The sequence below is a fragment of the Octopus sinensis genome, linkage group LG5 (assembly GCF_006345805.1).
Source record: "Octopus sinensis linkage group LG5, ASM634580v1, whole genome shotgun sequence".
Classification (NCBI taxonomy): domain Eukaryota; kingdom Metazoa; phylum Mollusca; class Cephalopoda; order Octopoda; family Octopodidae; genus Octopus; species Octopus sinensis.
Window position 1 is genome coordinate 72,238,849 of NC_043001.1, and position 27,424 is coordinate 72,266,272.

Here is a 27,424-nt window from a genome sequence, read left to right on the forward strand (position 1 = left end):
TATGCAACCTATTGACACATATCTATATATATTTCTTATGATTCAGGCAAGGCTAGGTGCCACTGCTCTTGTGTGTGTGTAAACACTATGTATACACACAAATGCAATCATTGTATTTATATACAAATAAATGCACCCTATATTTTTAAATACGTATAAATGAATCCTATTCATATTGACATTAAATCAAACCCTCTCTCTTTCTTTGAGTGTGTGTGTATATATACATATATAAGTATGCGTGTGTACACACATACATATATATATATATATATATACTAGATGACAATATATACATCTATGGCGTACGTGCTGATAGATACAAAGAAACATTTCCCGAAATATCCCATCGAGAAATATAAATGATATATAAAACGATGGAGACCCTTTCTAATCAGTAATATTATAATAATTTAAGTAAGCAGGAATAAACAGCAAGATAGACAAACAGATATACACGTGTATGTATGTTGTATTGTGATAAACAATACTGGTATATAGAGGAAAATATGAAGCAGCCAGAATTAATTGTTTGCTCACTTTCAATTTAGACATTTTTCTTTTTTTCTGTTGGCGGAGATTTTTTTTTCCAACGATAATATTTTCCAATTTGAGAAAAGTAAAATTTTGGAGTAAAATCGAAAATTAAAAGTATGAAATAAATATGAAGAAACGAAGTGTAATGTAGAGAGAAGTGGTGATAATAAAGAGTAGGATATTAATAATAATACTCTGTAAAAGAGGTATGGTTTGGTGTTGAGTGTGGAGCGAGAAGAAGACGAATGTGTGTTAAATTAGGCAAACATGGCGGACTGGAGAGAAATATTAACTGCGTTGATGTTGGATTATAGAATTGATGGAAGATATTGATGGAAGAAATGGTTTGAATATATATCAAAGTAGCATGCATAACTCCATAACAGGAAACAGGAGTCTGCTCAGTATTTACGTCTGAAACTTCCGGCTTTGGCACCATGCTTTCCTCTTTCTCCACTGTCCCTTCTTCCAATCACTGACACAACAACAACCTTGTCTTTCTTCTTCCTTCTTACATACACCGTGTGTGTCACACTCTCACTCTTCTCCTACATTTTTACTCGTAATAAACGTTCATACGTACCCTTATGACAACATAAATTAGAGAGGAAGCGATCCGGATAGACAAAGACTGCGACCAGATTCGATTAATTTCAATACAACTTGCTGAAGTCAACACAAAAAAAAAGATCACCGGAAATTTTCTCCAACGGAAATGGCTTCCAGGTGAAATAGCTGCTCGAGTCTTCTGGCCACGTGACATCCCGTTCTTTGTTGGCGGAACTAGACGGAATCACACGGAATTTAGCGAACATTACCGAGATTCTTCAACACAATCACCTTGTCTTCTGTGTGTCCTTCCACCAACATCATTTCTACATACACACACACACACACTCATATATCTATATACATACGGTAAGCAGTCTTAATATCTATTAAATGTACATTTTTAATGTTTATTTTTTGTCTCATAATTTTTCTGTATTCCATTTGCAGTTTTAATTATAATTTTTCTCTTATTCAAACATTTCCTTTACAGCATTCTAGACTTCTTTTAATATATAATTCTACTTAATAATTAACTTCTCCTCCTCGCTATGTATTTAACCGTTCTTTATGTCATATATTTATATTTGTATATATATATATTTAATTTACTAACTTAATCATATTGAAACAAACTATGAAAGTCTTATTTAAGACACAAGGTTAAGTTAGACATACAAGTTAACATCTACCATAACTATCAATGACCTTCCTCTTATATTCAACTTTATTAAATGACATAAAAAAAATAAATAAGAGTAACGTTCTGGTTTCAAATCACGCCGATGTCGTCTTTCACCTTATTTCAATAACACAACTAACTCTCAAAAGATTGGAGGTTGAATCAGTTACCTCTATTTTTAACCCTCCAAATCAACCTTTTAATAATAATAAATGACAAGTATTACTGTTCATCAAATTCACTTAAGCTACATATTAATGTTATTAACATGTATATGAAAATAGATAACTATATATTTAATCGGCAGTTTGATGAGTGGCATGCACATACACATATGTACTCAGACACATACAACACACGTTGTGTTTAATTAGGACTGTGGTTGTCCTTTAATTCCCAGGCCTATCTTAATCGTGCAGGTGTATAATCCGAGGTATTCTAACCGTGGCCATATAATCTATATAGAACTACATTCTCTCGTGTGTCCTTCCCACTTTTTTTAAGGCGGTAGTGGTTATTTCTAGTAGGTTAAATAACTATGTCGAAGCTTCGTTTTTGCTCGTTAACTGAATAGTTATTTATGTCTGTTACTTTATCAGACTTTTCAATAACGTTGTATCTTCTGATGGACTGAATTTTTTTATACAAAGGGAAACATCAGAATTTTGGAATAAATACGAAGGAAGTCTTTCCGATAGGTTGATTATATGCTTGGTTAAAAGTACATTAAGACAGAATAGAGGTTGAAGGTTTCACGTCCTTGGAAATAAGGAGACCTGTTAAAGACTCGAGCTCTTTGGTTAAATCTTAGCGTGCATCGGTTGTAGATCAGTAAAAAACATAACGGTGGTGTATACCATCACAAGAATCACAATAAACATTGATAACAAAAAAATGTTCATGTGTTCAGTACATGCTGAAATACCCTACCGCGCAACACGTAACCTTGTTATCAGACACTTCGAATAGTACGAAAGTAAAAACCGAAGATCCATCGAATACGACCCCTTTTACAGAAATCTGGCGACTAGGGTATATATTCTTATAGACAAAAGGAACACCGAAAAGGTTAAACATTCTTGTACTGTTAGTTTTTGCTGCCTTTCTATTTTACTTTGGGTACGTTTTCTTTTCCGCCAAAGTAATTCCGCTTTTTAACAGTTTCATTCAGCTCAATACCCACCTTATTATAGCTAGCTATAAGTTTAGAGGAGATAAGGAATTTACAAAGTAGCTAAGAAATGAATCAAGTATCGCTGGTTTCAATGGTGTACACTTCAGTATTCAAAAAGTTATAGTTGCACAACAGTCGTGGTTATTTATTACAAGCTCTCACACAGGGAAAAATTTGTATTGAGGATCTTGTCCAAGGACAGTATTCAAGAGCTACAGATAAGGCTCAACGAAGAATTACAGATTTATGTATAACATTTGGAAAGTTATAGTTAGAATATTTGCAAATTCTTTGTGTTCTCTTTGTGGTGCACAGGTGCTGACCCATCCCTGATGTTGTCTGGGTTGTAAATAATGTAATTTGTAAATATAAAAAGAAAAAGATGCCTTAAGTGACTCGAGCGACTGACCACAGAAAATACGTATGTGGCTCTTATGTAAGTCGGATGTAAAGAGAAAGAAACGAGAAGCAGAGAAAGTTAAAAAACGAAATTGTTAGTTATCAAGCGAAAAACGAACTTTAAAACCTTATTACAAGCGAGAAATATCTCGCGCATATTTACTAATATTTGTAATTTGGAGCTAAGATCATCCCGTTTTTACTTCTGGTTATTTTTTTAGGACACTGTCTTCAAATTTATCACAGTGAAACTTGGATATGTAAAAATATTCCCTTCAAGTATTCTTTTAATCAGAACATTGAAAATGTTAAATTGGCAGTCAGGACATCAGACAGTATTTAGTACATCTTTTTGCCTTCTCAGTTCAAATCTTATGGAGGTCAGTTTTGTCTTTCATCCTTCTGGAACTGATAAAATAAAATACCCATCAAATAATGGTTTCAAATTTTGGCACAGAGCCAGCAGTTTTTGAGGGGAGAGGGAAGTCGATTACATTGACACCTATACTTGACTGGTACTTCTCTTAACCCTGAAAGGATAAAAGGCAAAGTTACCCTCAGCAGAATTTGAACTCAGAATGTAAGGACAAATGGAATGCCACTAAGCATTTTGCCTTAAATACCCATCCATAGAAAATCTGCATCAATAAACTCCAACCTATGCAAGCATAGAAAAGTGGACATAAAAACGATGATATAATGTGTCATCTGCTTTGAAACCATCATGTGCCCCTTGGGAACCTTTAACAGAATCCACTTTACTGCAAGTATTTGGATCAGGTCACTAGTCTAAGGATAGTCTGCTCTTGCCTTTCATGGAGACCTTGAAAAGACCAGTGGCACTGCTGTGTCTTCCTCAGGCTAAGCTAATAGAATATCTGGGGCTAATTTGGAACTAAACATCTACATTCCACCATTTGTTGAATTTAGTTTGAAGCATGTTTAGTTGATAAGTGCTAAGATGTGATTTAAGGGATATTCGGTTGCTATATCTAGCAGGTCGAGTGGTCACATAGAAGCTCCTTTGTTAGCTCACCATGTGTTCAGTTGGTCATCATAGCAGTCCAAATGTAGCCAAATTAATCACAGTATAATTGTAAATCCCTGTAGATGTTGACATGTTTTATGAAACTGGTAAAAGATAGTGAAGCCTTAATACTGTTGACAGTGACTTTATATTGTTGCTGTATATCTGCTATACACAATATTCCTGAGCACCAATTTTTATTATACACATTTAAATAATCCTTTCTACTAAAGGTACAAGGCCTGAAATTGTGAGGGAGTGGACAAGTCATTTACTTTGGCTCCAGTGTTTCACTGGTACTTAATTTATCAACCCCTGCCACTAAGCATTTTGCCCAGTATACTAATGATTCTGCCAGCTTGCTGCCTTATACACATTTTAATAATGCACCACCACAGCCCCTGGCACCAAATTTCATGTCTCTAATGCAGAATTTAGCATAACAGTATCAGAAATATACAAGTCCTCAATGATGGAGTCTCTCTAAGGTTACACAACCTGCTAGAAATAACAACCTAATCTCTCTCTAACTACACACTACCATATGATAAATTAGATAATGCAGTCTTAGATATATGGGCTGAATAAAAGGTAAGATGTTCTCATTTGGAAATCTTGATCATAAGTAAGTGGATTTAATATTAAAACAACATAAATCTTTATATATTGTCTCTCCTCCTAATTGAACTATCAATTATATGCTAAACTAATATTAATTATTAACCCCATGACATTGGTTGACAAATTTATGTGCACTGTGTACTTTAAATCAGAAGGCATAAATATCCACTGCCCTGGTTTTTGTACCAGTTAACATAATTATCAACTATCGTTCACAGAGTTGATAACAGAGGCTACCATGCACATTTGAAGGAATTTGATAGGTTTGTTAGAGTCTTCATGTAAATATTTCCAATTAGTTTGGGTATTTGCTGACTTACCAATTATATTTTAATGCAGCCATATTTGTTAAGTTGTATAGAATGCAACATAATCCAGAAGAAAACTATGAGATCACGTTGGATCTGTTCAGATAAAATTGGAGGAAAATTGTTTGAGAAAAAAAGTGTTTCTCCTTCACTCCATATTTGGTTGGTCTTGGTAAAAGTTAATTAGATGACTGTTTTGAAATGTAACTGAAATGTATATGTTGGGCATCATGAAACTAAGCTTGTATCAAAGACAAAATCTAGGTTTTCACTAACTTATTTTATAAATTATCTTGATTTCTACATATTTTTGAGCAAGTTATACCCCACATGATTTCACATTTTTGTTTTGCTAGCATTTAAACTGGATATATCCAGCCAAAATGTTTCACCTGATTTATGTTCATACTGGTCAGATCTGACATCTCATACCTTCCCTACAATGTCATTCTAAAAGTAATCACATCAAAACCTTGAAGTTATAAGATAATTTATGATGAATTCAAAACAATGTGGATAAATAAGCATTACATTTGACATCTTAACCTGAATGATAAAGGGTTAAATTAAAGTTCAATGAATTTTATACTTTGTTGGATTCTTTTTGTTCACCATTTATGAACGTTTATAATAATGATTCCTTTTAACAGCTGCCAAGATGTTTCCCAGAATCCTCAGTGGTGTCAACAGTGTCTCTCGAGTGATCAGCAATGCTGCACAGCGTAACATTGGGCTTTCTGCTCCAGCTTTGCAGACTGCAGCAGCACTTGACCCCATCCAACAGTTATTTGTTACCAAAGTCAGGGAATATGCCAACAAAAGCAAGTAAGTTAAGTTAATCTGAAGAGTTGTTTCCTCTACCAAAGAACAACATTGTACACCTTAATCTTCATTACCATTATCATTGTTTTATGGCTACTTTCTATGGTTGTATGGGTAGGTTTTCACAATTCAGGTCAGTTCTTACTCGGAGCAACTGCCCTCTTAGGCATAATCAGAAGACCACACCTCACTTATGTGTTTCATTTCAGCATGATTTCTACTACCACTGTACAGTGTTCTGGGTGCATTTTTTGTGACCCAACAGAGTGGTTGTTATGTCCTTTACAGGATAAGATAATAGCGGTGGTTCTCAACCAAGGTCCCCATGACCCCTGGAGGGCTACAATAGTATTTTAGAGGTTAATCAATAAAGGTGATAGAAGAGGATTTTTGAGAAAGATGAACTAAGGTTAGAGGGAAGAGGAAAATAGAGTATACAGGTGGATGATGGTGTGGAAGGGTAGGGATAAATGAGAGACAATGCTGAAAAGTAATGGGGGAGAGATATTAAAGGCAGGGTGTAATAAGAATGACACTAATAGTACACACTGTAAAATTCATTGTCTCTAACAGCGTGATAGCACAGTCAAACTGTCCAACCCATGCCAACATGGACAACAGGCGTTAAATGATGATGATGATACACATACAAACTCACATGCCTAAGTGTTTTCCAACAGATGTCAACCATTACAATGCAGGGTTTGAGAGTGCTCTTTAGTCTTCCTCATGGTACACCCACCTCTGCAATGTTATAGTATTTATTTCATTGACTTTTTCGCAATAAAAAGTATGGCTGTGTGGTTATGAAGTTGGTTTCCCAACTAGATGGTCTCAGGTTCGGTCCCACTGCATGGTACCTTGGGCAAGTGTCTTCTAACCAAAGCTATGTGAGTAAATTTTGGAGACGGAAACTGAAAGAAACCCATCATATGTGTGTGTGTGTATATATATATATGAAAAATCCCTACATATTTTTTCTCTCTCTTTTTCCTCTCAATCCTTTTTGTCAAAAAGCATAGGCTCAAAACGCCAAAGACTTTTCCATTCTTAAACTAATACACTTACTTGTTGTTCCTTCATTTATCTTCATCTTTTGTTTTTTGTAAATTTGAACTCTGTGTGTGTGTGCATTTGTGTGTACCCTTGTTTTGACATCATGTGATAATGGTAAACAATATCACTGTGATACAAGTGATGTTCTTCACCTTCAATCTTTCATGGAAAATATAACTGGCCATTGAAACAAGTAATGGTTAGCAGCAGGAAGGACATCTAGATGTTGAAAATCTGCTTCAACAAAATTCCGTTTGACTTACACAAACATGGAAAAGTCAACATTAAATGATTTTAACAAAAACTGTCCGACGAACGGGAACGTGAAACTCCGAGTAACAGGTTTTGTTGAATTTCTGCTGCTTTTAAATAAAGTATATATATATATATATATATATCATCATCATCATTTAGCATCCGCTTTCCATGCTAGCATGGGTTGGACGGTTCAACTGGGGTCTGGGAAGTCAGAAGGATGCATCAGGCCCAGTCTGATCTGGCAGTGTTTCTAAGGCTGGATGCCCTTCCTAACACCAACCACTCCGTGAGTGTAGTGGGTGCTTTTTACATGCCACTGGCATGGGGTCCAGGCGAGCAGCAGAAATTTAACAAAAGCTGTTACTTGGAGTTTCACATTCCCATTTGTCGGACAGTTTTGTTAAAATAGAACCGAGATGACAATTCTATAAAGACTAGTATAAACAATACACCTTTAAAAATGGATTTGTTTGATTGGTCCTTTCAAATAAGTCATATGTGAGCAATAAACAAAACAAATGAATGAGTTCAATATAAAATTATAAAAATCGAGGAAAAAACCTTAAATCGAAGATTTGATTCAAATACATATTGTTATTAATACTGTAGAAAATATAATTCAATTAATACAATTAATACATAAAAATTGAAATTAAAATATATTAAAATATTTCACAACAGTACATACTCATACTAAACCATCAATATACATGTATACATCAAATACACAAATAGATGTGCGCAGACCACATACATATACAGACATATAAATGCAAAACGAAAATATACACACAAATACATGTACACATTTGTATACGCAATCTTGCTTGCATGCAAAAATCACTTGGTGTATACATATAGACTATAAGTAAAACCCAGGGAAGGGGAAGAAACGAAAAGGTAACGATCTTGTAAGCAACAGAAAGCTAAAGACGTGACTAAGAGAGAGGGAGGGCGGCGTAAAGTTACAGGACTCTATACAAGTAACGAATAGGGAGAGAGAAAAAAAATAACGAAAGAAAGAAAAAACTCTGACTATACGTAACGAATATTCATAAGATAAAATTACATATACATGTGTATATAAAGTATGTAAGCAGTATGTAATACACATATAAGAACGCATATGACAAGTATGTAAACACACATCCACACAAGTCCAAGTGAATACATGGATACACATACATTCATGTATGTATGTGCATAAGTACAAACATACACACTCACTTACACATATACATAGATGCATGCTTACAAATACATATGCATGCCAATACAAATATTCACATATTCTAGGATCTGACGTATATACAAACAACATTATTTTTTAAAAAATTGCTGAGTGCATAATAATAAAAATTTTAGATAAAAGACATGCAAAATATAACACCCCATATTGGATTATCTATAAATTAAATTACCAAAGTGAGTTTATACAATACAATAAAATGAAATAAACTAAGTCGAAGGTTTTTTCTTAAGAAATATATCGAAATATATACAAAACTTTGCGATGCGGAATAAAACCTGCATAATGTGAAACAAATCCAACAGTGTGATCAAAAACTAGTCCAAGAATCAAAAAACAAAATATACGCTATCCATATGGGATATTGATATTCGACATTTTGAATTTGGTTGCATGCATGCATGAGTTCAAAAGTTCGCTTCTTTGATTCAAAGAATTAATGTCTTGGAATAACATGAAATATTTTTCTAATAAACAAAGATCGCATTTGAAATTCCTCCTATGCGCCCCATGCCTGTATGGTGCCACTCTATCTAGAATGCTCCATGACATGTTGAAAGGTCGGATTTCTTTCTCTTTTAGTTCCCAGGCATATTTCGCCAGGTTGGTCTTCGTCTTATTTTCTGGGTATCGAAAGGAATTTTTGTGCGAATAAAATTGGGTTTTAAAAGAATTTTCAAAAGCCTCTGTATCTCTCTATATATAAAACTGAGAATGTGTGTCTGTCTGTCTGTGTGTTTCCCTAAAACTCGAGAACTACACAACCAATTTCATTCAAATTTTACACATGCCTTACTTTGGGTCCATGTAGTTTCGTGGGCAAAAAAATGTTCAACTTCTTGCCTAGGGCGAGCCCATAGCAATATCATATCTTCTCCACTATTTCAGTATTACGTGTTAAAAGTGAAACAAAAACATTTCTCTATTTTATGTCAGATACTTTCACTTTAACAATTGAATTATATGTAGTAAGTAATAATTAAAATCAAACTAAAGTATAATATAATCGTAACATAACAAAAGTAAAAATAGCAATTGGTATAAAATTGCATCAATGACTTGAACTTGAATAAGTGGTTTCACATGAATGGAAATAAATTAAAAATAAAATTAGCGTGCAGAAATGGAATAGTCCAGATGGAGCTGTGCACATACCGTTTACCACGGCTTTTACATTAGATTATCTGCTAATTAGCTAGCATTAAGTATCTATATGAAGTTTGGCTGTATGTAATGTCTGTTTTCTCGAACAGCCACTTCTACTGAGTACTGCTGTTGGTTTATTTCTTATACATAAAGGACTATAGTTTCAACTGTGTACTGCTTTTTGATTCACCGTAGAGTTTGTTATTATTACTGTTTAACTATTGTTATCACGTTTGTTGGTTCCTCGTAAGGGAAACGTTGTTGTGTTGCATTTGTTAAATAATTGTAAACTGTAACCCTCCCCCTTTGGGAGAAGGAGCTTTGGTTATTGTTTAAAAATTGAATTGTGTCCCTGTTTGGGGAAATTGACAATATTTTCACCGTTTACACTGAAGCATTTTTGTTAGAATGCCTTCAATAGAAGAAACTTCAAAAATGAATTTCGCTGCAGCCGTCGGCGGGTGCGAACTCATTAAAATTAAAATGGAAGAAATACAAACCTATTTCGGATTGATCACCGACAAAGACGGTGAATCTAGGATAACACCACCAAACAAAATAAAAAATTAAATTAAAGGAAAGACTATTGTCTATAAAGTATACAATGTAGAGAAAAAATAAGATTTGAACACCTGGAGGAAAGCACCATCGAAAAATGTCTTGGTGCGTCTATGAAAGATATCTAACCAGAGGCGGTAAATTCACCACAATAGAAGCAAGGTTCGAGTCAACGGAGCGTGCAAGTGAGTACTTGACTTGAACCTTGCAGAGTGGAAATATTTTATTTTTACCTTTATATCTGGGACGTAGGACGTCCCGGATAAAAATTTAAAATGTCCCCCCAGAAGTAGAGGTAGGCTGGATTGTAGCCACACTTCTATACAAGAGGGAGGACAAGATACAATTGATCGAAATTGCAAGAGACAGGCCTACAATTCCAGTCTGTTATATATTTTGAGTATTGTTATCACTAGCGATATCAAGATATAACTTTGTATTTTATGTGTAGTTGTATATATATAGATGTACATGTAATATGTACACATATATACATGCACTAGCACTATAATGCTAGTAAGTCCTATATTCAGGTGAGCCTTCTATTTGCACTTTGGCTCTATATATGACTCCTTTTTCCAAACATTTATATATATATATATACATATACAAACACAACACTTATACATACATACACCCTATGATGTTCTGTAAGTTGAGTTCATGTTCTAATAGACATATTCATGGCGCAATTGCTGTAAACTTTAAAGGGAAGACAACTGGTCGCACACATGTATGTATGTTTGTGTGTGTGTGTTTTCATAGATTGAAAACTAAAGCATGGCCCATAACTTTGCTTACTTCAGTGATATTGTAGCAGCCCCAGTAGAAGTTCAGTGCTGCAATTCATGTTGCAGTCATACATCTCTTTTTCCCAGCGTTGTTCCTCCATCGACCTAGTAGATTTAGACAAGTAAGATTAACTGTTCAGTGGAGGTGTTGTAGGACTTCTGTGGAATGCCATTGCAATCTGGACATAATGTTTGACTATTTCTGCAACTCAAATTATATCCTCAGTTGCTATCTCTTGTTTTTTTTCTATTATTGAAACTTGCATGAATTTTCCATTGGATTTTGGGTAACAGAGTAGGCTTTAATTTTTCATTTCATTGACATTTTTGTGATAATTTGTGGTATGAATGTATGACTTAAGTATTTTTGTCTGAGGATGTAGTGACAACAAAACGTCCCTACTCTTTCTGCTTTGTTGAGCAATTAGTGGAAAAAGCATTCAACTGTAAATAAAATGGCTCTAAGTGCTATGCAAATGTCAAAATTTGTGTTTCTCAACCATATTAGTATACAGAATTAGACATTTAAGTGTTGTGAGTGCATTTTTTTGTGACCCAACACTAGAGTGGTCATTATGTCCTTTACAGGATAAGATTATAGCAATGATTTTTCAACCAAGATCCATATGACCCCTGGAGGTCTATAATAGTATTTTAGAAGTTAATCAATTGTTTAATGTCCATTTTCCATACTGGCATGGCCTGAGACTGCCCTCCCCCTCTCTCTCTCTCCAGAGTCTATGATATACATTTTCTGTTGTAAAATTATCTAAATTAAACCCTTCCATTAAAATTTCATGCTAATTTATGTTCCAAACATCTATTTAACAATTACAGAGTTATTTCACTAAATTATTAATTATTTTCAAAGTTATTTGAAACAAAAGCAGTGTATTTTAACAGATATATAGTAACAAAAGGGTTGAATAGAATTCTATATAAACATACAATATTTATAACAGCTACAGGGTACTGCAAAACTAATTAATCTAGAATATTTCTAAATATTTTGTGAATTGAGATCTAAAATTGGTTTTTGTTTTTGTAGAGTCATTTAAGTCATCAATATTCTCATCATCATCATTTAATGTCCGCTTTCCATGCTAGCATGAATTAGATGATTTGACTGGAACTGGCAAGCCAGAGAGTTGCACCAGGGTCCAGTCTGACTTTGGCTTGGTTTGTACAGCTAGATGCCCTTCCTAATGCCAACTGCTCTGAGAGTGTAGTGGGTGCCTTTTGTGTGTCACTGGCACCAGCCACAACTACGATTTCACTTAATTTGATGAGTCTTCTCAAGCACAGCAAATTGCCAAAAATCATGGTCACTTGTTATTGCCTCTGTGAGACCCCATATTCAAAGATTATGCTTCATAACCTCATCCCATGTCTTCCTGGGTCTACCTCATTCACAGGTTCCCTCCATTGTTAGAGATAGACAGATAGACACTTCTTTAAGCAACTGTCCTCATAAACATGAAATATTTAATCCAAATCTAACTTGACTGTGAGGATTGTATAGTGTTTGTAAAAAGAAGATGCAGTCTTAATAATTATTTTAAATGAATATAGTATTAAAATGTTTGAGCTAAATTCTTAGTATATGAACTGCAATCAAGAGAGACAGGTAAGCAAAGGGATGACCTTTTCTATGAGGCTCTCTTGTAGATTACCATGATAGTGAATGACAGTGCATTCATTACAACAGCTGGTGGCATTGATTGGTGTGCTGAGACCAACACAGTGGGTTCAGATGTTGTTTGGATGCTACAAGGAGTGAGAAGGAATCGTTATGCAAATGGTCTAACTGTTTGTCAAATTAACTTCAAGAAACTGTCCAAGCACCTGATAACCTACCATTCAAGTGAACTTACAAATCAGTTAGACTTTATATTCACCAGGAAATGAGATTTGGTTTTGAATACTAAGCTCATCTTTGGTAAGAAAATACCAATCAACATAACTAGTGTTCACAAGGTAAGAGCTGGATGAACTCATAATCACAGGATATTTTGGAGAATAGAAATATGGAAGTTGAAGGATCCTCTGTCAGATAAAGGTTTAAAATACTAGCTGACATGTAGGAGGCAGAAACTTATAATAGAAGAACTGGGAATTTTTGTGAAGATAATCTGTTGTGACTAGGGTTTCTGCTTCTTCTCTCAATCCCCTGGTCACTCACCCTTCCCTCTTCCTGCTCTGCCTCTACTATCCCTTCTTGCCCATCCTCTACTTCAACACTCCCCCCACTGAACCACCTACTTGGCCTTCTTCATCCAGTCTACCCTTAAATTCCCTGCATTATGATCCAAAATGTTAGATGCCAATCTCTCCACACTGAATACAAGCCAGATTTATGGTAATGTTTATTTGCATCGACTTCTTAACTTTTTGCACACTCCATCTGCCAACATTATAACTGTTACATAATTCTGAGCCCCCAGAAACAGCTGTTGAGCCTGAAATGCCATCCCTTCTCTTAGTTTTCTGTATTTTTTGTACTCCATGTAAATCTGTTCTGTAAATATATTAATATCTATATGCTTATACATGAATGTTCATTAGCCAAATATTTTCAGTTTTTGTTCCCATCTATATTTACTCCTGTCTCCTATATACATTTACATGTATATATGTTTGTATATTTTATATATCAAGCCCAAGTGTGTTTGTTTATCTTCATATCACCTCACCTGGATTCCTCTTAAAGCCACTCTTTAACCCATGGACTTAGTCCTTGATAAAGATTTTGGAATATATGTTCAAATCATTTGAGCACTATAAGTTTTCTATATTGAGCATCTCTGGATCTCACATCATCATCATTGTTTAATATCTGCCTTCCATGCTAGTATTATGTTATTCTTTGATGAGGTATTTAGGTAACAAGAAATATTCTTTGTTGGACTCACAGTTATTGATTAAAGTATATATATTCATGTTGGGTGGACAGAAACTATATGGAAGCTTGTTGGGTACATTGTACCTGTGATTCAAAAGTCACACTCAGTGTTATGCTGTTTCAGCCAAGAGCAGGTAATTCAGCTGATTAGACAACTGATTGCTCATTCCTGTATCATGGAAATCCATCATGTGTGTATGTGTGGTGCCTGGGTGAAGCACCACTAATACGATATTTCTGGTAAGTCAGCTGCAGGAGAAATACATAGCCAAAGATAAACCTCTGTACTTGGCTTTTGTTAACTTGGAGAAAGCCTTTGACAGGGTCCTCTGATCTTTTATCTGGTGGTTAATGTGGAAACTAGGGATAGATGAGTGGCTGATGAGAGCTGTACAAGCCATGTACAGAGACACTACCAGTAAGGTGAGAGTTGGCAATGTGTACAGCAAAGAATTCAGGGTACTAGTAGGGGTTCACTAAGGATCAGTATTCAGCCCCCTCTTGTTCATCATAGTCCTCCAGGCAATAACAGAGGAATTTAAGACAAGCTGCCCTGGGAGCTCCTCTATGCTGATGACCTTGTTCTTATAGCTGAATCACTACCAGAACTAGAGTAGTAGTTCCAGGTATAGAAGCAAAGTTTAGAATTGAAGGACCTTAAAGTTAACCTAGCAAAAACCAAAGTCTTAGTAAGTAGGAGCCTGAAATGCCATCCCTTCAGGTAGATGGCCCTGCTTGATCTGTAGAAAAGGCGTGGGTAGAAACTCCAAGAGATGCACCCTGTATAATCTTCAAACACATAAGATATGTAGCAATACCAGAGTAAGGTTAACAGGGAAAACAGCTTTTGTGTGTGGAAGATGCACAGGTACAATAAACACCAAAAATGTACAGAAAATAGACTTCACTAAATGTCAGTGGGGTAAACTAGAGGTAGTAGATAGCTTCTGTTATCTAGGTAACCAAGTTAGCAGTGGAGGTGGATGCTCCAAGAGTGTAGCTGTGAGAATAAGATTAGGTTGGGCAAAGTTCAGAAAACTCCTACTCCTGCTAGCAACAAAGGACCTGTCTCTCAGAGTGAAAGGCAGATTGTATGATGCCTGTGTACAAACAGCTATGTCACATGGCAGTGAAATATGGGCTGTAACAGCCAAGGACATGCGTAAGCTTGAAAGAAGTGAAAACAGTATACTTTGCTGGTTGTACAATGTCAGTATGTCTGTTCGACAGTGTGTAAACATCTTGAGGGAAAAGTTGGGCATAAGAGGCATCAGATGTGGTGTGCAAGAGAGACGACTGTGCTGGTATGGTCATGTGATATGGATGGACGAGAGCAGCTGTGTAAAGAAGTGCCAATCTCTAACTGTGGAGGTAACCTGTGGTAGAGGTAGACTCAGGAAGACATGGGACGAGGTGATGAAGTATGAGCTTCTAACTTTGAGCCTCGCAGAGGCAATTACTAGGTATATGTAAGCATACCTTGATTCAAATGAATCCTACAATGAATTATATACACATACATACACACACACAAACGGACCTTCATATAGTTCCCATCTACCAAATTCACTCACAAGGCATTGGCTGGTCCAGGGCTATAGTAGAATATACTTACCTGACTGAACCTGGAACCATATGATTGTAAAGTGAGCATCTTAACTACACACTTATGCCTGTATATGTATATTTTTCAGAGCTGCCGATGGCCAGATGGTTGACGTGACACCTGAAGTAAAGAAAACTTTGGATGAGGAACTTAGCAAAGTAAGCCGAGTATATAATGCTGAAGGACAAGATATGACACAATTCCCAAGTTTTACCTGGGCTGGTTAGTATATATATATTCTCATTTTTTCCTTTTTATATATTGAAACAGTTAAACATGACTTTGCTGTTATTTTTGTCTTTCCCAGCTACTGTATTTGTTGGCATATTAACTGCACTTTTTTCTGATGGCAAAATCCAGAAGTGGGGATGCAGTTTATACACGGGTACAAGGAAAAGTCAGTCTATAACCCAAACATTATTTCTTATAATTATCCCAGGTTCATGTGGTACTAGCTCCCCTTACAATTCTTGCCGTTAAAACTAGTAAAAAAAAACTTTAATTATTCATATTTCAGTGTCATCATCCATTTTGTCTGTCATACGCTCTTATAACATTACGCGTTTCAAGCCAACAAGCACTGGTGTCGTCTCAACCTCAGCCTTTGCTTTGATGGTTCCACTGCCCTGTAGCAGAGGGATGTGTACTGGTAGAAAAGTAGTGAGAATTTCTGTAAAGACTTACTTTTTGTCCAACAAATGCACTGGTTGACAGCTAATTGCAATTTCCTCTCACCCTCTGATTTACCGCAAATTTCCTATCATCATCATCATCGTTTAACGTCCGTTCTCCATGCTAGCATGGGTTGGACGGTTCGACCGGGGATCTGGGAAGCCAGAAGGCTGCACCAGGCTCCAGTCTTATCTGGCAATGTTTCTACAGCTGGATGCCCTTCCTAACGCCAACCACTCCGTGAGTGTAGTGGGTGCTTTTTACGTGCCACCTGCACAGGTGCCAGGCGAGGCTGGCAACGGCCACGGTCGGATTGGTGTATTTTATGTGCCACCGGCACGGAAGCCAGTCGAGGCGGTGCTGGCATCGGCCACGAGTCGGATAGTGCTTTTTACGTACCACCAGACCAGGGATTCTGGCTGGTTCAATTCGATTTCGATTTCACTTGCCCCAACATGTCTTTACAAGCAGAGTTTGGTAATCCCCTGGTCTACAACGTAAACAACTATTGTTCTGTGACCTGGATATATGACTTATCTCACCACATATGAAACAAGTGAGAGAGAGAGAGTTGTGATTTATTTTTGAATGTGATTGATGAAATGTATTTACTAAGTAGCAAGAAAATTAAAATGGAATATGAAAAATTATTTCATATAAGGGGAGATAAGTACATTTATTTTGAATCATCTTGAACCGGGAAAGGTAAGTTTCATCGCCATCACCAATGCTACAAAGGAACATAAATCAATGAAGTCAACTTGAATTTCATTACCGTACCTTAAAGTGCATTAGTTTGTTTGTACATAAAGAATACAGTAATGATCAAAGGAAGCTTTCAAGCTACATCCTATTGTTTGGACTGTAATTAGCTTTACTGACTTTTCAAGTTCCACAGGACTCATCTACTTCGCTCTTCAAGTTCAATAACAGTCAAGTCATCATGCCGAGACAAGCATTCATCGCTACCTTCAAACTCTCGGTTTCCAGGTTTGCTGAGGAGTTTGGAAACTGTGCAGTGGGCCGTCACTTTGGGGTTGATGAATCTGTTGTCTGACGATGGGGCTCCAATGAGGCCACAATCGAGTCGATGCCCAAGAAGATGACGGCAACGAAGGGCAAGATGACACAGTGGCCAGAATTGGAGAAGAGGCTTCTCGGATGGGTGAAGGAGACAAGGATGGCGGGATTTGCAATGTTGACACCTACCTTTCAAATTGAGGCCAAGAAGATCGCCAAAGACATCAGTGTCAGAGACTTTCTGGTTTATGTGCCGGCATGATCTGTTCATCAGGCATCACACCCCACATTGCACAGCGTCTGTCAGAAGATCTCAGCGAGAAGACTGAGAGGTTCCAGCAGTTTATCATCAACCTGCATAAACAGCGTCAGTACCCTCTGAGTTGCAGCGGCAACACAGACCAGACTCCCTTCATATTCAATCTGCCAATGGTGAGAACTGTTGCTGAGAAGGGGGAGAAGACAGTGGAAATTGTCACAACTGTCACAAGAAGGACTGTTTTACGGTGATGCTGGTTTGCATGGCTGATGGAGGAAAGCTTCCCACTGTATGTCGTCTACAAGAGGAAGACACTATCCAAGGATGCCAAGTTTCTGGAAGGAGTCATCGTTCCAGCCCAAGCGAAGGGTTGGATGGACAAAGTACTCATCAAGGACTGGTTTTGGGTAGTGTGTGGGTGCGCATCAATGGACTGTATCAGGGAAGGAGTCTCCTGGTTCTGGACACATTCAGATGCCACACGTCAGAAGAAACGAAGGTGAAGATACATCATCTGAACATCGACGTGGCAATGATCCCTGGGGGAATGATGTCTTTTCTTCAACCCTTTGTGCTCAGCTGTCTGATAACATAACATCATAGTAATTATGTTGAATTGTTTATGGAGGGAAAGCTAAACTTCAACTTTACCAAACACAGTTTGCATCTAATCAGTAGTGCGATATTACTTTTAGAGATTGAGGTGGTATACTGCTGTAATAACTGAATACTTGTTTTGGAGGATTTCTAGCAATAATGGCCATTAATTCTTCTGCAAGCTTGCTTTCATTTTATTCTTTTATTGGCTTCAGTCAATTGATTGTGGCTATGCTGGGGCATTAACTTTAAATGGTTTCATTTGACTCTATCAACCTCAGTTCTATGATATTTATTTTATTATTCTTGTAAGATAGGACATGCAAAATAAACACTGGAATATGAGGAGATAATTACCATGGACATAAATAACTACATGATATTTCTGTTTCCATGTTCCAGTTTTTACCCCATGCTGATAGAAATGTATGTATGTCATTCCTTCGGCCCTCATCTGACAGAATCATAGAGTGCAGTTGTGACTTAATATCATCATCTTCATTGTTTAATGTCCATCTTCCATGTTGGCATGGGTTGGATGGTTTGACATGGAGCTGGTCAGCTGGGGAGTTGTCCAGGCTCTAATTGTCTGTTGTGGCATTGTTTCTGTGGCTGGATGTCCTTCCTAGCACCAGCTACTTTACAGAGTATGCTGGGTACTTTTTATGTGGCACCTGCAAAGGACAAGCCTGTATATATGGAAGACTGATTTGACTTAGGTTGCCGTGTTTTTTTAAGTACAACAAATCACCACAACTCCTAATCCCTTGTCATTTCGTCTGAGGCCCAGCATCCGTAGATCCTTTCTCACCATTTCATCCCGTGTCTTCCTGGGTCTACCTCTTCCACAGGTTCCCTCCACAATTAGAGCTCAGCACTTTATGCAGCTGTTCTCATCCATACACATCACATGACCAACCAGCACAGTCTTCTCTCTTGCACACATCTGATGTCTCTAAAACCCAGTTTTCCTCTTAAATCATTTACACTGTTGTATGCACTCTATTGCTCATCCAGCATTTCTTTCAAGCCTTCACAAGTCCTCTATAGTCAAAACCCATTTTTCACTAACATAGCTGTACATACAGGCATCATACAACCTGCCTTTCACTCTGAGTATATTATGAATATTTTAAACCTGGCAGAACCCCTCCATCTGAATGTCTGAACACAACTTATTTTCTCCTGAGATAAACTGTCAACTCTGGTACTTTATTAACTCTGAAAAGATAAAAGGCACAGCATCTTAATATGATGCTCAAATGAGTCTACTAACCCACTGCCTGAATAAAAGAACGTGGTTGCCTATCTAGTGTTAGTAGCTCAACAAAATGCACCTAGTGTAAAGAAGTTGGTGATAGCAAGGGTAGCCAGTTGTAGAAACCAAACTTCATCATATTTGGGCAAGGATCATCTCAAATTTATTGTTATCTCATCAGTTGTGGTTTCTGTAATTTATGGACTCTCAGAATTCACCAGTGTGCTCCAAATATTATTTGCTGCACAACTCCAAATAAGAGCTAACCACCCATGGTGACTTATCCAACTCATGCCAGCATGGAAAGCATATATAAAATGACAATGATGACATGTTTGCAAGGTAAACTAATTCTTCTCAACACACCAGAACCATTGTTTGTAATGATTATAAACTAATGCCTTTTCTCTCTCTGAATAGAAAATGAAAATGGGGGGAAAACCATTTTTAAAAACTTTTTGATATTCCTGAAAGACAGAATATCATTTGATTTACCCACATATATGTATATATAGATAGATGTATTTATATATATACTAGACTGCCCGTGACCCATTGGGTCACTTGGAAAGTCTGTTTCCCAGCAATGGAGTTTTGTTTTGTGGGTTTTTTCTTTTTCAGGTTATTTCACATGCTTTCAATGAATGTGACATCAAAAGCATGTGTAAATGGCACCTTTCTCCAGAAAAGGAAAGATTTGGTTGCTATTTCTTGCACGTCCTGGTACCACGTAACAGGTATTTGGGTCCTTTATCACAAATAGCTGTTACGTGGTAGCAGAGCATGCTAGAAATAGCAGCCAAATCTTTGGAGCTGAGATTTGTTGAATGCACTCAAAAAAATTTTTGTAATAGTATTCCTTTGGGGCGATCTTTTGCTTTGACCCTCAGAACTCATCTGGATCAGCTGGTTTTGTTCATTAATTTCTGTAAAAGATCTTTATTTACTTTTGTTTTAAAGTGAAAGCTGTATGAATGTGTGTGTATGTGTGTGAGAGAGAGAGAGAAAGTGCCACTTACACATACATGAGAACACACACGTTCACTCACTTTCTCTCACACACAGACACATGCACACGTACATACAAAAAAGATGTACACATATGTATTGATGTATGCACATATACATGACAACATACTCCTTCACTCACTCACTCTCTCTTCCTTTCTTTCTCTCTCTCTCACACACACACACATTCATTTCATATACACGTACATACATCTTTCACTTTAAAACAAAAGTAAATATATATTGAAAATAATTTTAAAAACACATTAAAATATTGTCTGTTTAAAGAAAGCTAACATAAATACTTACTGTACAAATAACTTAGATTTTTGAAATCACATTCAGTTAAAAATATTTCTAAATGCTTAAAATATTGTATATGTTAAAAAGTCAATGTTTTTGTTTTTTCTTAGCGAGTGCAAAGACTGTGTGTGTGTGTATGTCACAGATAGCGGACGTGTGTTTGCGTTGATTGACAGCCATGACATTCATTATATGTGTGTGTGTGTGTGTTGACATCACGTCAAGAAATAACGAATGAAAATTGTGTTTGTTTTCATTAATAAATAGAGGTCCAAATATCACAAAAATTTGTACTGCACTGCCGAAGGTAAGCATGCAAATAAATATGCAAAAAAAATTAAGATGAGAATTACTATTTCTGTGATATTTCAGTTACACACAAACATCCCTAGAGTTTCAGTATTATTAAGATTAAGGTTGTGAACTGGCAAAATCATTAGTGTGTCTGGTAAAATGTTTAGCGGCATTTCATCTGTCTTTACATTCTGAGTTCAAATGCTGCCGAGGTCAACTTTATCTTTTATTCTTTTGAGGTCATTAAAATAAGTACCAGTCAATATAATTGACTTCCTACTCCCTTCAAAATTGCTGGTCTTGTGCCAAAAAATAAAAATAACACACACCATTTAATTTGCCTACTATATATATATATATAAATTAATAATAAAAATATTAGGGAATAAATCCAAACTTACAGGGAAAAATTAGATTTAAGATTAAATCCAATTTTATAGTATAAATATATTATATTATATTAAATTAGAGATAAAACCACTATTAGGCAAATCAAACAATGAAAAACATAAACCAATACATAAAATTAAATTAAAAATATAAAAGTTAAAAATTGAAAAATTATTTAAATAATTTAAACTTATAAATTTAAATATATAAATGTATATATGTATTTATATTTATATATTATTTAATTTTTTTTATTTTTATATATATATATATATATATATTTTAATTTTATTTAAAAAATTTTGTTTGTATTTTTATTTTTTAAAATAAATATCAAAAGTATTAAGTTTAATAAAAGATAAAGAGTAAAACACTACGATCGTTTCATGGCTGTACCAATTCGAATAACAATAATTTAAATTCAATTAATAATTCGAGTTATGGTTACAGTCAATCTTCAGGTTAATTGAAATATTTTAAAAATAATCAGAAATATTTAAACAATATTTTTAAGATATAAATAATATAATAATTTTACTAATAATAAACTCTAATATCAAACTAGAAACTTAAAACTTAACAATTATGATAATATCAAAATCGATAATAATGTTAAATATTAATTTTGATTTTTAAGGTAAGAAACCCACCAATAATCTAATATCGGTAATAGTCTATATCTAATTACATAAATATTTTGTTTTTTTAAATATTTAAAATTGCCTATTATATATAAATTATCAATGAAAATATATAAATGTATATAAATAAATATTATAATTAAGATCTAAAAATAAATATATATGCACATATAATAAAGACCTAATAAATTAATTTTTCATATTTAACCCTTTTGTTACTGTATTTATTTTGAGATGCTCCATATTTCTTTCAATTATTTTAAATATAACAAAGAATTTAGTAAAATAACTTGGTTATCATTAGGCTAGTGTTAGAAACATAAATTGTGACTAAGGTTTGGTGGAAGATTTTAATTCAAAACTTATGAAAACAAGACATTTGTACTACAGAGCCAGAGGCGGTTTCAGCCGGGTTGGTATCAAAAGGGTTAAAGAAGAAATAGCTAATTTCAAAAATACAAACAAACAAACTTAAACGAACTTTCGGAAATCTTATTTAAAATACTTATAGAAATAATCAATTCGTAGTTATATAGTATCGAATAAATACTATAAATATATTTATGAATGGGAATAAACTAGCGAATATCAATTTAAAAAAAGTTATGCTATTAAGTTAGACATGGCCTGGACCAATCTTTGGTCGAAACATATCTAAGTTTATCTAATTTTAATTATAAGAAATTTAAAACTACAATTAATACTATTAATACATGTATATACACAAACCCAACTTTAGGCAACTCGTATACTATCAAACAACAAATCTATCGCTAAGTAATATCTTATGAAAAAACTTAAATTTAATGTCTAATAATTATATAGAAAATTACGATAATTAGATTATTACATAAACAACGATATTTACATAAGAAAAATATTATTACACCAAAGACTTATAAAATATTAAAATTTACAATTTAAGGATCTTAAATATAAATAAATACTTATCTTAGCGAGGTTTTGTAATGAACTAAAATTTTGAATCGGAAAACGTCTTTACAGCATTTATAAGAATACTCGTGGAATTACGTTATTACAAAAAAAGAATAAATTGTTGAAGAATTCATTAAGCGTGAGGAACAAATACGCTCTATCAATGAAGATTGTGAATGGGAACAGTAATCATTTATCAATAAGTGTAAATAGAATGGAGTCACAAATAAAGAATAAAATCACTCTATACTATATATATATTTGTTTCAACTTGGGGCTATGATATAGAAAACATTTGCTCAAAGCACGTGGTTGTCAAATGAAATTCTTAGCACAGCCATAACTGCACTTAGTAATTACTCATAAGTTCATCATTACCATCATCATTGTTTTAACTTACACTTTCCCATGCTTACATGGATCAGATGAAATCTGTTGAGACAGATTTTGTATGTTGAGATGCTCTTCTTGTCACCCCCTCACCTGTTTTCAAGTAGAATATTTCCACTAGTCCTTCAAGCATGAACAACACAGTTCATAGTTATTAGTGATTACAAGCTACTACTTATGTTTGTATCATTCTGTCATTGTTATACAAGATATTGCCAGATACTGCATATTCTTTTACTTGTTTCAGTCATTTGACTGCGGACATGCTGGAGCACTGCCTTTAGTCGAGCAAATCGACACCAAGACTTATTCTTTGTAAGCCTAGTACTTATTCTATTGGTCCCTTTTGCCGAACTGCTAAGTTATGGGGACATAAACACACCAGCATTGGTTGTCAAGTGATGTTGGGGTGTGTGGACAAACGGACACACATACACACACAACAGACTTCTTTCAGTTTCCGTCTACCAAATCCATTCACAAGGCTTTGGTTGGTCTGAGACTATAGTAGAAGACACTTGCCCTAGGTGCCATACAGTGGGACTGAATCTGGAACCATGTGGTTGGTAAGCAAGCTACTTACCACACAGCCACTCCTGCCTATCTTTGTTACTAATAATAGCAACAACAAATTACTACTTACGCCTGTGTCTGTCTCTGTTATGTCCTATGAATTTTAGATTATTCATTGATGACATACTAGTCAATTTTATGATTTTGTTAGCCTTATTTTAGTTGCTTACCTTAGAGACCAGCTTTAATCTGGATTTTGGGGTTTAGTGGCTTAGTGGTTAGACTGCTAACTATTGGCTAAATGCTTAGTCTATAAACTGGATGTTGTATAATGGTTCTGTGATTAGGCCACTAACTAATCTCTGTGTTCAAAGCCTAAACTTTGGTAAATGACTTTTTTCTCAATTTCTTTTTTAATAATACTTAAGCAGGAATATAAATTATATGTCTGAGAAATTGGCATTTGGAAATAAGTGTCCTTGTACCAACTATCTGTTTCCAAAATTCTTGCAGGCATGAGTTTTGTTATTTTCTCTAAGTTCTGTGAATGCTGGAATATTGATTGATTAGGTTTTGATAAATATCAAAATAACTTTCAGGATATGAGAAATAAATTATATTGCTAGGTTCATTATTGAAAAGCTAATTTGATGTATTGGAAGTATTGTGCTGTTCTTATTCTGAAAGAAAGAAAATTATTGGGTAAAATGGGGGTGGGGGGCAGTTGTGTAGTTCTAGGTCATCTCTAATTCAGTGAATCTGATTTAGAAGCAGTAGAGCTGGGATTTTTTCCTCTTTTTTTTCTTCAGATATAGTGCATTTAAGATCCTGTTAACTATTTGGTTATCATATTTCGATTGAAATACACTGCTTAGATTCAGTTAATTTTGAAAATAATGAATTTAGTAAAATAACTTTATCATTATAAAGTTGGTGTTTGGAATATAAATTAACATGGAATTTTGATCCCACCCTACCTGAGGCTACCTCTAGTTTTATGGTACAAGCTTCCTGTTTTAAAGTAATCTAAATTAAAATTTCATGATAACTTATGTTCAAAACAACTTTAATAATGACAGGGTTATGTTAATGAATACTTCATTACTTTCAAAATTGATTGAGGCAAAGGTGGTAGTGGTTTTATTTTTCTATGCTTCAGTCATTAGACCACAGCAATGCTGGGGCACCACCTTGAAGTTTTTAGTCAAATGATTGACCTCAGCCTGGTACTTACTCTATCAGTTTCTTTCCAAACCTCTGTTATGGGGATGTAAACACATCACCAGTTGTTAAATGTTGGTGGGAGACAGACACTCACACACACATAAACATATATATACTCCGAGAAAGTTAGAGGTTGTGAATCCAACCCACTAAGGGATAATATCTATCCAATATACTGCTGGTAGAATACCCAGTTATTAATACACAAGTATTTTGTGAAGGTAAAGAGATATTTTACCATTAATTTATATAGCAATAAGAAAATGGAGGGGATCAATAGGTGGTTCATCAACTTTTAGACATTATATTATGTTAACTTATTTATTTACTAAACTGATAATTACAATAATATACATACATGTATAACATATTATGCTTTACATATAAGATATAAAATATATTAATATATGGATACCAGTAATTATTATAAAATAACATACATTTATGTTACATACATTTTATACATGTATGTATATTATTGTAATTATCAGTTTAGTAAATAAATAAATAAGTTAACATAATATAATGTCTAAAAGTTGATAAACCACTTATTTTCTTATTGCTTTATATATATATATAAATAAATTGGGCTTCTTTCAGTTTCCATCTACCAAATCTATTAACAAGGTATTGGTTGGCCTGTGGCTATAGCAGATAGTTAACTGAGGTGCCACACATGCAGTGGGACTGAACCAAGAACCATGTGGTTGGGAAGCAAGCTTCTTCCCTGCAATAAAAAAGAAAAAAATTAGGGTAAACTTAGATCATTTTAATACAGGAAGGTTGTAATATAGATTCAGTGGCTGTCTTGGGCAGGCTGGGATTAAAAGGGTTAATGTATCCTCTGGTTGATATTATGTTACTAAGTCACCATTTCATCTCATTTGGAAAATGGTGCTTCCACAAAAGGTCATAGATTCTTTATTTCCCACAGAAGTGACTCCCATCCCACCTTTCATTATCAATAACACATAATTAATAATAAATTAGCCATTACATCGTTACTGAAATATTCATTATTTCTAATCTAGAATTTTTTGTCATTTTTTCAATTATTTTCCATCTTGTAATTTCGTCTGTTTACATTCATTACAATCATGTTTCTTTTGTTTGTTGGTTTTTTTACCCAAAATGTCATACAAAATTGATTTGGTTTAATATATCTACAACCATAATAATGATGATGATAATAATATTAAATGTAAAGGCAATCAATGCAACATTCCTCAACCATTAGTTTCTACTCTACAAAATCAAGGAGTTGCTGTGTCATCACAGCTTGAAGGGTTGGTCACAGCTGGATTTTTTTTTTATGGCATGGCTGGTTCTAGGTTCAGTACCACTGTGTGGAACCTTGGGCAAGTGTCTTCTACTATAATCTCAGGCCAACCAAAGCCTTGTGAGTGGATTTAGTAGATAGAAACTGGAAGAAGCCCGTCATATGTGTCTGTTTACATCCCTGTAACTTAGTGGTTCAGTAAAAAAGACTGATAGAATAAGTACCAAGACTGACAAAAAAATAAGTACTGGGGTTAATTCATTTGACTAAAAAATTATTTTTTCATGCTTTCTTGGAGTAAGCAGACATGAAATAACAGTTGCTACCTGAGGACAAAAATCATGTTACACAGTGTTATTTGTAAACTCTAAAACATTCCTCTTATTTTGGTCTTTCCTTTTCGTTAAGTTAATTTTATTTCTTTATCTTTCATTTCAGATCCAACATTAGAAGCTGTAAGTGTGAAAGTTGAAGCACCAGCCGCTGCTGCGGTAGATGCAGCAGCTGAAGACGCCGGTGATGAAGAATCAAATGTTCCTTATTTTGATATTTAAATATGAAATAACTTAGGAAACAAATTTTTTTTTTCTTTTGATATAGTCTTGTTGAAATGAGTGAAACATCCAAATAAAAGGAACAGTTTTGTATTTCTTTTGGGAGAGAATCCTTAAAGGAGTTGTAGAAAGTCTATGTTCAATCACAGATGTTGGTGTTCCATGTTAATTACAAAATAAATGAATTTTACATTAATTTGGCTGTGTTTTTATTATTTTTTTAATATATCTTTAACATTTTATGTGCAGATGTGTGGTTAAGCAGTTTCTTCTAAACCATATAGTTTCAGGTTCAGTCCCACTGTGTAGCAGCTTGGGAAAGTGTTTTCTACTTTAGCCCTCATGCTGACCAAAGCCTTGTGAGTGGATTTGGTAGATGGAAACTGAAAGAATTCCATCAT

At 34.8% G+C, this 27,424-nt stretch overlaps 2 protein-coding genes across 3 annotated transcripts in view; one reads left to right on the plus strand and one right to left on the minus strand.

The window, feature by feature from the left end:
• Positions 1–1,273, minus strand: part of LOC115211646 (GA-binding protein alpha chain) — a 52,252-nt gene extending 50,979 nt beyond the window's left edge. Inside the window, exon 1 of one of the 2 annotated variants that reach the window (XM_029780280.2) lies at positions 1,121–1,273. The gene's annotated coding sequence lies outside the window, so the exon portion shown is untranslated. Of the gene's footprint in view, positions 1–949; positions 1,061–1,120 lie in introns of those variants that run through there. The other variant, XM_029780281.2, reaches the window with a different exon arrangement.
• On the plus strand, positions 1,044–27,219 carry LOC115211647 (ATP synthase-coupling factor 6, mitochondrial). Its single transcript, XM_029780282.2, has 4 exons — positions 1,044–1,455; positions 5,948–6,122; positions 15,774–15,907; positions 26,908–27,219. The coding sequence occupies exons 2-4, from the start codon at positions 5,956–5,958 to the stop codon at positions 27,021–27,023; spliced, it is 417 nt and encodes a 138-aa protein (XP_029636142.1). The 5' UTR covers positions 1,044–1,455; positions 5,948–5,955; the 3' UTR covers positions 27,024–27,219.
• The last annotated feature ends 205 nt before the right edge of the window (positions 27,220–27,424 follow it).

Excerpts from the sequence above, each read along its gene's own strand:
- LOC115211647 (XM_029780282.2), top strand. The coding sequence starts at position 5,956 with ATGTTTCCCAGAATCCTCAGTGGTGTCAACAGTGTCTCTCGAGTGATC. Across the intron at positions 6,123-15,773 it reads GAATATGCCAACAAAAGCAA|AGCTGCCGATGGCCAGATGG; the intron begins GTAAGTTAAGTT and ends TATATTTTTCAG. Across the intron at positions 15,908-26,907 it reads CCCAAGTTTTACCTGGGCTG|ATCCAACATTAGAAGCTGTA; the intron begins GTTAGTATATAT and ends CTTTCATTTCAG.